At 33.1% G+C, this 12,353-nt stretch overlaps 1 protein-coding gene across 1 annotated transcript in view; it reads right to left on the reverse strand.

The window, feature by feature from the left end:
* Positions 1–1,328: 1,328 nt before the first annotated feature.
* The window catches only part of LOC121376405 (sulfate transporter-like), a 30,893-nt gene continuing 19,868 nt past the window's right edge, over positions 1,329–12,353 (reverse strand). The window contains exons 10-16 of the mRNA XM_041504270.1: positions 11,793–11,888; positions 10,914–11,020; positions 8,033–8,102; positions 7,301–7,474; positions 6,079–6,219; positions 4,943–4,997; positions 1,329–4,395 (exon numbers count right to left, since the gene is read on the reverse strand). Coding sequence (XP_041360204.1) covers positions 4,172–4,395; positions 4,943–4,997; positions 6,079–6,219; positions 7,301–7,474; positions 8,033–8,102; positions 10,914–11,020; positions 11,793–11,888 — 867 coding nt within the window. The 3' untranslated portion in view covers positions 1,329–4,171. The remainder of the gene's footprint in view (positions 4,396–4,942; positions 4,998–6,078; positions 6,220–7,300; positions 7,475–8,032; positions 8,103–10,913; positions 11,021–11,792; positions 11,889–12,353) is intronic.

Genomic DNA, 12,353 nt, shown 5'->3' on the forward strand with positions numbered 1-12,353 from the left:
TATTATTTTAACTTTCACAGCATTCATGCAGAATGAGGTCAACAGATTGCAGAATTCATATCACAGGATAAACAAATACATGTACATGTATTTATGTCATGAATCAAGCCCTAATCTAGAATTGAAAAAGGAGGAGAAGTGACTTCTCCCTCCCAGGAAAAAAGAGGAGAAGTTTTATGAAAAATAGGCGAAGTGAATATTTATCGGTACATTTCATAACGTTCTCCATGTTCTGCATTCATCTGGGAAAATTTCAAATTATACACTCTGTTCCAGAGATGGGGTAATTGTAATTAGTAATCGATTACATGTTTTCATGTAATTGCAATCGTAATCGATTACAGTGTTTGAGAATGTCATGTAATCGCAATCGTAATAGATGACATTGCTAATGTAATCGTAATCAGTGATTACTTTCATGATTACTCATAATTACTTACTAAACTTATACATGTTTAGCATCAACTCCAGTAACAGTGTCTAGTTAGAAGCAGTACTGGTCAGTCAGTAGAACTGATCTCCTATTGTCTACTACTCTCATAGAAGATATATATATATATATATATATATATATATATATATATATTTGTTTTTATAATAAAACACTTGCGTTATTCTTAATGCATATACAGCGTTATCACTGGTTCAAATTCAACAAAGAAATACTTGACAATATCTCGTTTATTACAGGTGTGAAAGTCCACCAACAGCAAGATTTCTTTTCTATTATTAGTGGTTCCGACTGCAGATGGGCAGCCATCCAATCGTATCAAGCTTGATTCCATGGGCAGTCATCCTTACACTGTCACAGACACAACTACAAATAAACATAACTAATTAAGCAAACACCCAGTTGAAAGTAGTCTATCAAGATAAACCTTGGTTTATTTTCCCTTAAAATAGCTTAAAATATAAACATTCCTCATAAAAATTCCCAACAGATGATTTTAATGGATGTTCTATGAAACGCCGCACTTCTAATGATACCAAAATAAACACACCCATACAAAAATTCATGTAATTTTCACCGATACAATTGGATCCTTATAATATGGCACAAAGCAAACTTGCAACACTGTTTAATCAATGTACATTGTATGTAGGTATGTAGGTATATATGTCTAATTTAATAAAAGCATGACTGCAAATTGATTGATTAATAATGGTCAGTTTTAAAATGTCAACAAGTAAATGCAATGAGCAACTCGTGCACATATACATGTAGATATCAGTTTAATTATTTATTTACTTGTTGTTATTTTTTCTTTCATTCTTTCTTCATTTATAGATTTAAAAAAAATTCATTTACTTTAATTTGTGAATGATATTAAATGGTATACGACAAGTAATAGTGATCAGACAGTTTGCAATTACTAATTATGGCTTAATTCAATAATAAAAAATAATATATATTTTATTCATTGATACTGTAATTATACCTATGGTTATGGATACCTTTTCTTCAATAATCCAAATTAAGAATAATAAATCTCATTTTGGAAACTGATTCCCACCCTGCAGCATAAGTTCATAAATTTTTGAAATCATTTAATAAATAATCCAAAATTATCCATTGTCTTTTAATGAATGAAATCAGTATGGTTGTGAAATAAAGTGAATACTTTCAAGTTGGTAACATCATTTCACTATTTGTGTATACATGTATTTGTGGAAATGTATTGGCAATCGTAATTGATTACTTTCAATTTTTTTGTAATCGTATACATACATGTAAGCGTGACATTCTCAAGTAATCGTAATCATAATTGATTACTTTCAATTTTCTTGTAATCATAATCATAATTGCAATCATGACATTCTCAAGTAATCATAATCGTAATCGATTACTTTTGTCAAGTAATCGCCCAATCTCTGCTCAATTCTACTCTCAATATTTCAATATAAAATACTACTATTTCCAGTAATAAAATTTAAACATTTGATATTATTAAGTTGTTGTTATGTTAAAATGAAAGTAATAATTAGTATTTTTGGTATTACTGAAATGAATGTTGCCGAGAATTATCAAACGCTTAACTGGTTACTGCAAACAGTGCGACATGCATCGATGTACACTCTGGCACCAAAGTAAAGACATGGACATCAAGGTGCCAAATGAACTATGACACTAAAAACAAGTTAGTGTCTTGACGTCTGTTGTGTTATTTAATTTTTGAAATCAGATTAGGTCAAATATCACGGCAACTTCAACTTCTCGCTATTGCTAATAACTCTGCGACTTGAGCCGAATTTCATCGAAGAAAACGTTCATTTCACCACAGATTACGGCCTGATTAATTAATTATTACTGAAAAGCATTACGTCCAACCCTACATCTCACGAACCTTTCTGCTTCCATGGTAGATTTCACTAGCTCAATAATAAGTAAAGCAATTGAACTGTAAATTAACATAAACAAAAACACCCACTAAAATAAACTTAAACAAAAGACTAAATGGTATATTGCACTACAATTAAGTGACTACATCAAAGAAAAATGAAATAAACTGAGTTTCAAATATCATAATACTACATGTACATGTAAATTCACATACCATGACATATAAATGGCACTACATGTAAACAACTGCATAGCAAAAATATACTTAAACTGTACCTTCAATTTTATATCACTCAAAAATAAACTATATTCTACATTTACTATTGCACTACATTTGCATGACTACATAACCAAAATAAGCAATACTCTGAAATTTATATTGCACTACTTGTACATGACTGTATAACCAAAATAAGCTATACTCTAAACTTAATATTGCACTACCTGTATAGCACTACAAAATAAACAAATACACTAAAATAAACTATAACAACTACATGTATATCCTGAAATGTCATACATAATGCTGTGCAAGTATATATATATGTTTACAAAACAAATCCACTGAAACATACCCCATCTGTAAACTCGTAGGAAATGTGATGGGGGGAACCTGCGCCCCCATTTGAGGACGAAAATATATGTTTACATAAATAAAGGTAAAAATATGGCTTGCACACACACACACACCACTAGAGGTTGTGCCCACCCCACCCCAGATATCATTCCTACGGTCCTGGGCCCATATTTGTTTCGAAACTTTCTTAGCACTATGAAATCGTAAAATCATTTCAGACTACGATATCGCACCATAGAGACGTCATATCTTACGATGGTTTTATGATTTCATAGTGCTAAGATAGCTTTGGAACTATAACTATGGTCCCTGGTCTAGGTCCATCCCTTGATGTGATAAGGGGATTTGCATATCTCAGATATCCTAACGGCTATGCCAGTGGAAGCTTCGGCTTCTGTTAGGAACACCCAAGCTGGATGAGTCAGTGGGTAGAGTCTAGACTGATATGGACCAAGACAGAGGTAAAAAAGGCCATTAATAATTATCAATATTTTCACAAGTATGCAAACCATAAGCTTTTTTTTTCTTTTTTTTTGTATCCCCCTACCCAAACTTCCTAATAATGCAAATTCAACATTTTGGTTTTAGAAGTGTACCCTGGCTTTAACACACACACCTATCCAATATATGGTCCTGGTAGACAAGCAGTTAAAGTTAAGGACTGCCAAATGCCATGTAAATTGGTGCGGTAGGTTTGAATTCTGCCAAATGACATTTTGCAGGCATCGAAATAAGTTGAGAACTAAAAGTCAAAAAGTAGAAAACGGTTTAACATTATGTATTTTGTTCTCCACAAAATTGTTTTAAACAACAGTAACACCACCTAAATTGTGTTATTCCCATATTCAAGTATCATTACAATTAGACCACCTAAACTGTGTTACTCCCATTCAAGTATCATTACAATTAGAACATTGAATGAAGCACAAAGTATCCGTAGATCTATGAAATGTTTTATAGTAAACTATAATGAGAATTATTGTAAACCTGATGAATGTGTCACAATCTATATGTTAACAGGTCCCTAATTATTGGCTACCTATACATGGCCGGGTTGCCACACACTTTACTTATTTCAATGCCCGCTTTGGTTTTTAAATATTGCATGCTCATGAAAATGTTTCTAATTATGAACAGCCTCTTAACTGTAACAGAAACCTTGAGTGTTGATGTATGAGGTAATGGGCTGCAAAAAATACTTTGAATTGACCACAATACATCTATAATGACTACCAGAACAGACTTAAAAAACATTATAGTTCATTGTTTGCTTCAATATCACTGTGCGTAGTTTGGACGCGAGTCGGGTTGTTATTCAGGCCCGATGTCACCTGAGTGCTGCCGGTATCTGTGACTGATGTACGGGGAGTAGTACTGGTAGCAGATGCAGCTGCCACAGCAGAATCCAGTGTCGTGTACATGAGATGTCCGTGATTCTTTATGAAATCATTCGATCTCAATACACCCATAACTCTCTCTGAAACAACAAAGTAGTTAATATATATATATTTTAAAATATCAAAGTTAAAGTTTAGTTTATTTAATATCATTAGATCATATTGATTAATTAATCCTCGGCAATAGATGTCAAATTAAACGTGCGTAATTTTTCCATTGCAACAAGAGATCTTTTATATACACTTTCCTACAGACAAAACAGCACATGCCACAGTATTTGTTATACCAGTCAGAACTAAATCCCCAACACTGATGTGAATAAATTTGAAAGGAATGATTAATTGCTCCCATAACTTATATTATGGAGAGCCATTTAAGATATTACCACACCGATACCATATAAATTTACATGCTAAGAGGAGCTAAACAATAATTTTAATTAGATGTAGTTTGAACAGAGCAGTTATATATACCTGCCCTTAAATGGTGAGGTCTGAAATCCAACCCTTAATATACCAGTTATGGTCACTGATTGGAAAAGAAAACGCTCAAATTAGTCCATTCACCAAAGGGATCTTATCACCCATCAAAGGAAAATTTAATGAAATAAAGAAGCAAATACTTACCTCTAGCCTCCGCTACAAAAACCTTGATATGTATATCTTCAAACTCAATTATAATCTACAAAAAAAAATGTATACAAATTGAAAATATTTAGAGACATATTCTTCATAAAAGTATTTAAACCTGCTTTCTTTAATAATCTGTTTGACAAATTTTATTCAAAGTGAATTATCACAGACACAAAAATGCAGTATTGTGCTACCTTGTGCATTCTCCAATCAGGGCAAGCCTCTGTTGGTGTGAACTGCTTGTATGTATATAATATGTGACATATAATGTCAAGCAACAGTGTTCAAAAACAAAATAAGAATTCCACTGAACTAAATGTCTCGCCTACCATAAAACATTTTGGTGCAATGTGAGGAACATCCATAGGTGCATTTATAAAGCAGGTTTCATTCACCTAGGATCTAAACACGAGACCTGAATGCAAAAATTTATGCCATCACCACCACCACTTTATTACTCTATGTGTGTACTGGTATATTGTTTGTCGTTATATACAGGACAATATGTATTGATTTTAGTATAAGCATTGTGTACAAAACTTTTAAAGAACTATGCATTTTGAAAAGCACATTTACAGATGATGCCGTATCATTACTAGTGTCTTCCACAGACATGCAGAATGGCACTGGACTTTAAAGGCAAATTAATTGGGGAAGAGTACAGTATTTTGAATAAAACAGTATTTGGGTTTTGTAAACAGTAAACTTTGGCAGATTCCATAATCACATATAAAAAATCAAAATTATTATTAAAAAATCAGTATTACGGAAGGATCATAACTGCATGTATATCATTAAAAAAAGACAATGAAAAGAGAGAAAAGAAAGTTCTGCCTATACTCAAAGCAATCAACAAATAAATGTCACTTATATGATATTTATGTCATATATTATTATAAAAAATAACTGCATTATCATATTTGGTGTTAGTTTTACTGACAACTAATTTGAGGTTAGTTATACACCTGATAAATATTCAGTCAGGATGGAAGGAAATGTGTTATGTAATGACGCACTCAACACATTTCTATTTACAGTTATATGGCATCGGATATATGGTTAAGGACTACAGATGGTTACTTACTGTCTTCAGTACCTGTGTTAACAACATTATGCTACCTACAACTCACCTGGTGCAGGGCACTGACACCCATCATATCAAAGAAGGTGACCCCCGACAAGTCCAGAATGATATGTTGAGGTCTTGAGCTTATCATTTCTGATTCTTCCATGTTGGAGTTGGCAACACAGTTGGCCTGAACTGATTCAGTCTGCATCATAAAAACAAACACAAGGAATTTATCTAATTTTGATGTGAAAGACATCCAAATTTTATCCTACTTCATGGCATTTGCCATTTTAACCTTTTCTTGATTTAATAAGTTGGAAATTATCAGTTTTACTCTCTATACTATACTTAGGTTATTAAAATCAGAAGACCTCACTAAATCTTAACATGACTAATATAATCAAACAGATTACTTCTATCCTTCATTATGTCACTACATGTACTTCAGGGTTGAAAATTAGCAGTCGCCCGGTCGCCTGCAGCGACCTTTATTGGCTAAGGGCAACTAAGAATTTTACAAAGGTAGTCTATTGCGTGACCATCGATTTTAGGGTCTGGCGATTATGGTACCAGTTGAAAAAAGAAAGACACTGAAACTGAATTGAATGTAACAAAACACACTGCGTTTGTGTTGGCATGAACTACAGATCTGGTAGCAGAATACATAGCACAAGCTCTATATTTTGACAATGACCGACTCGGCTTCTGTGGCTTTGGGCCAGGTTTTTCTAAAAATAAATTATTAAACTAAATATTTAGGTTTTTCTAAATATAAATTATTAAACTAAATATTTTGGAGAGTTTAAAAAGTTTATTTGCGCACCCAAAAATAATATAAATAATAAAATAATCATGTCTGAATACAAGAATCTGTATTAAAGGGACATTCCTGAGTTTGCTGCAATTTTTAAGACGTTATCGACTAATAGAGACTTTTTAACGATTGTAATTAAATATCAAATACATTTTTCTGCATAAAATATTAGTGGCTGTATATTAAACATGTTTCTGATCGTTCTAATATTTGTACTAGGTTAAATTTCATTTTATTTCTTTAAAAAAAAAAATGTTGGTACATACAAAATTATTTGAAGACAAATCCGGCTTAGGCTTCTTACAAATATTAAGATGACTAGAAACATATTGAATATACAGACACTGACATTCTAAATAAGAAAAAGTATTTAATATGTAAGTTTAATCGTAGAAATATTTTATTAGTCAGAAACATCTTACAACGCAACAAACTCAGGAATGTCCCTTTAAGAGACAAAGTTACTAACATTTGTTCTCTGGTCATCTATTGTGATGGTGTGCCCATTCTTCAGGAGATATTTCTTCAGCTTTATTGGGTTGATCCCGGTCAGTTTGTGAACCTTTTTCACAAACATTTCCGAGTTTGGAAAGTAAAGTGGTGCATCCAGTCTGATAACTTTAATACCTGGGAGTTCAGCAACCTGAAATAAGAAAGAAATACTTAGTTAATGACACCTACTTCAACATCATTTAAAATAAGACTATTTGATATTTACCTTAATATGTTTTTGCAAACCTTAGTATAGCTTGTGCACAGTGTTCATTAATAGACACCAGGAGCAGATAATTATAGACACCAGGAGCAGATAATTAATAGACACCAGGAGAAGATAATTAATAGATACCAGGAGCAGATAATTAATAAATTAATGTGCTCTACTGATTCATCCAATCCAATTATTCATTGCAACTCAGGCCTCAAGCACAGAGCTATAATCCATTCCATTTTTATAAAGACAGTGAAACCCCTTTAAACTGGACCCTCTGTAAACCAAAATTCCTTCAAAACCAGACGTTTTTCAGTCCCTTTTTAAATATCAGTTCCAAACATAATGGTTACCTCTGTAAACCGGGTACCCCTTAAAATTGGCTTTTTTACTAGGAACCTTGGGTGTCCGGTTTAGAGGGGTTTCACTCTATAACAAAATTATTTTTTAAAACGCGGTCTCTGTTGACACTGTGTGTCTAGTGCAAGTTACCTGTTTGTAATACTTGAGTGATCTGAACTCGGATGTCTGGCTCACAATACCCACTGTCATCGAGGATAAGCTGGAAATGGCAAACACAGAGAGGGCTACATGTAATTACAACAGGAAACTCTTATTTGGTAAAACATATATATAAATTACATTAACAAACAACAGTATCAGGGATCACATTAAGGGCCATTCAACAATTACGGAATGCAAAATTTGTATTTAAATTTGGTTTGGTAATAAATATTGGACAGAATATCATATGTTAAAGAACATAATACATTTAGCAATGACAGGCTGAATTTTAATTTATTTTAAAAAAATGATACAGTTGTTTTGAAAATATTGCGTAACTCCTGACAACAAAGAGTACCTGTGAGGTACATGATATGCCCGTCAGGAGTGATGGAAAACCATAGATATTAATGAATATGTTATGGGTATGATTCAGTTCTATAATTATCAGAAACTTTTGCAATGGGATGGATGAACAATCTGTTTTGGACCAACTACTGATGATACTGTATCCATTGGAGAAGGTGCTGTCTGATTAATGAAGTTATTGTTCTTTATTAGAAGGGAAAATTTGTTTAGCATTTTTTTCAAAATTTTCCTATGATGTTCAGAATATAGACAAATTATTTGATTTATTTGTATCATAGTGACCTAGTAATTGTATGTGACACATCACCATCCCAAATTGTTCCTACATGTGAGGTTTGATGCAAGATATGATCTGGACAAGGATTTAATGTTATGTGCAGTAGACCATGAAAACTAGGTCACAGTGACTTAGTAATAGTATGCGACACACCGCCATTCCAAGTTGTTCCTACATGTTTGGTTTGATGGTCCTGTATGCATCTGCATGCAAGATATGGTCTGGACAAGAAAACGTCAATAGACGGACGGACAACGTCAAACCATAATACGACCCATCATAGACGGGCATATAAAAAAACTCTCCCTCTCCCCATACCATTTTGTAACGTATTCTATGATACCCCTTTCTTCCCAAAACCTTTAAGTGATTGATGAACAGCCCTTATTCATTTTTGTCTAATACCTGATTATAAAATTAATGTAAATGATATTTATTAGGGATACTAGACACCATTACTGTACTGCCCAATATATTTTTGTTGACCGTGGACATAGGAAATTCTAACTCAATACCCTCAGTGATTATGTGCCTATAGCTACAAGAGTAGGTCATGGTGACCTAGTTATGGTACATAACACACCTCCATCCCAAGTTGTACTTGGATGCAAGGTTTGATGATCCTATATGAAGTGATAAGAAAGATATGACCCAGACAAGGATTTCCTTTAATGTGCAGTAATGTGTGAAAAGTAGATCACAGTAACTTAGTTAGGTCACGGTGACCTAGTTATGGTGCACAATATCTGCCATCCCAAGCTGTATTTGCAAGCAAGGTTTTATGATCTATAAATATTTTAAATGACTAATGAAATTTGTCCAGTTGCCTTTTCTAATTTATGCCACATAGTCATAATTCAGTTTTATATAAAAATTTATACTAAGTTGGATATAACAATGCACATATTTTCCGATAATAGAGTAAAACACCTCAGTAAACCTAAATTCCCTCAAAACCAGACCCTCAGTAAACCTAAATTCCCTCAAAACCAGACCCTCAGTAAACCTAAATACCCTCAAAACCAGACCCTCAGTAAACCTAAATACCCTCAAAACCAGACCCTCAGTAAACCTAAATTCCCTCAAAACCAGACCCTCAGTAAACCTAAATTCCCTCAAAACCAGACCCTCAGTAAACCTAAATTCCCTCAAAACCAGACCCTCAGTAAACTGGATTTCCCTCAAAACCAGACCCTCAGTAAACTGGATTTCCCTCAAAACCAGACCCTCAGTAAACTGGATTTCCCTCAAAACCAGACCCTCAGTAAACCTAAATTCCCTCAAAACCAGACCCTCAGTAAACCTAAATACCCTCAAAACCAGACCCTCAGTAAACCTAAATACCCTCAAAACCAGACCCTCAGTAAACTGGATTTCCCTCAAAACCAGATCCTCAGTAAACCTAAATACCCTCAAAACCAGACCCTCAGTAAACTGGATTCCCTCAAAACCAGACCCTCAGTAAACCTAAATACCCTCAAAACCAGACCCTCAGTAAACCTAAATACCCTCAAAACCAGACCCTCAGTAAACCTAAATACCCTCAAAACCAGACCCTCAGTAAACCTAAATTCCCTCCAAACCAGACCCTCAGTAAACTGGATTTCCATCAAAACCAGATGTTTTTCATGGTCCCGTTTTAAATATCAGTACAGAACAGAACCTCTCTATACTGGATACCCCTTAAAACCAGATTTGTTTACTAGATCCAATGGGTATCTGGTTCAGAAGGGTGTCAAAGGGAATAATACATTTGCCAACCACTCGGAAAATGAAATTGATGAAAAGCAAGCATTTTAATGTGGCAAAGCATTGTAATAATACACCTAAATTTGAATTTGAATGACATCAGTATTCCAATGGCGTTACTTTACGTCTCCTTACAATAACATCAAACTGGGTCATGACCTCTCAAAAACGATCTCCAACATACAATTATGATATTCAACAGTGATCTCCTACACGGGTGTGTAAGAAACAGTATTTTCTTACACCATTTAGTAGGTACATTTTTCATACTTTTATGACAATTTCTACATGTTTATGATGTTCCTTTATCTTACTGAGTTTTTTTATTTTATCTTAACTGTAATTCTAAACATTTAATGGCATACTAAATGGGGCATGATATTTTGTTGCTAACAATTTCATATTAAGCGTTGTGGGTATTTTTTTCTTCTTATGACTTAAGACATAAATAATAAGCAGAATTATTATACTCACATCTGTGTTCTCACAACCACAATAAATAAGGACACCAAAACACCAATCAGTAAACCAATGTCCGTATCAAGCAGAACACAGGCTAGAAATGTCAGAATCCACACGGTCTGAAATTTAATACACATGTAATATATATATATATATATACATACATACATACATACATACATACATACATACATACATACATACATACATACATACATACACACACACACACACATACATATATATATATATATATATTATAGTCATTATAATGAGCTCCAAATATAAAGAACAACATTTGGAAATATTTTAAATACTTGATACAACAATACAGAAATTTGTTTTAATAGTTTTCATTTTGTTTTCTTGAGTAAAGAGCTAAATATTTTCAATCAATGTTTTTTCCATGCAAAAATAAGTTAATTTAATATCAAAAATGAAAAAAGTCATATGCAGACCTAACAGCTCTACCCGATTTTATAGGAATCTCTTAATATTTGATCAAACCATCTTTTTTCCTGCCCAGAGGACTTTTCTCCTGAGAAATATCAATATTCTAAGTATATTACATTCTGATCTACCTTAGCAGTGCTAATAATACAAGGGACATAATCGGTTTTTCAAACTGATAGCCAACAAGGGACATTACTTGTGACACTGGGGGAACCTGACTATGTGTGGTAAGGACCCTTGGCTTGCAATGATGATGAACATATATACCTTTGTAGTTAAGAGTCCGTTTTAGGTGCAGTTACCTAATACCCACCGATTAAATATATGGGCTGGAGCATCGTTAACTCAACATTCATTTCTTTTCTTGCAAATACATTCAAACTAAAACAAAATTACAACCTAAATTTATCAATCCTTTATCTTGGGTTATTTACTTACACAGTCATATCGTGACTTGCGCCACAATTCTCTCAAAGTAAACAGTTTCATGAACATCCCACGGAGATTGACGATAATAATACTTGCCAGGACACACTGAAATTAAAACAGGGTATAGTTACAAAAGTACAGATTTATTAACTATTATTACAAAAACACAGTGCTGTAATTGACTTAAACTAACTGTGGGGCCAGTAAAACAAAGTAATCAGGACACTAAAATATACAGTCTTGACTTCAGCTACATAAAATGGAAACTTTTGAATTAAAAAAGACAACTTTTAAGTGAGAAACACAAATTACAAAAGGACTTTTATAATTAAACAATTGTGGGAAAATAAGGTTATGTGGTCAGCATAAATTTAGAGATGGTTAATTCAATCTATATTCAAAAATTTCATTCTGCAGTTTGGAATCGAATATCAAATTGAAAAATAAAAATATACTTATATGAGCTAACCAAGTCATTAATATTGTAAAATTGAAAGAAAAAACAAATATATTGTCAACAATAGTAAATGATAAAATGTACACAGTTGACATTAAACATTATAAAGTGCC

This window comes from Gigantopelta aegis, chromosome 6 (genome assembly GCF_016097555.1).
Source record: "Gigantopelta aegis isolate Gae_Host chromosome 6, Gae_host_genome, whole genome shotgun sequence".
Classification (NCBI taxonomy): Eukaryota; Metazoa; Mollusca; class Gastropoda; order Neomphalida; family Peltospiridae; genus Gigantopelta; species Gigantopelta aegis.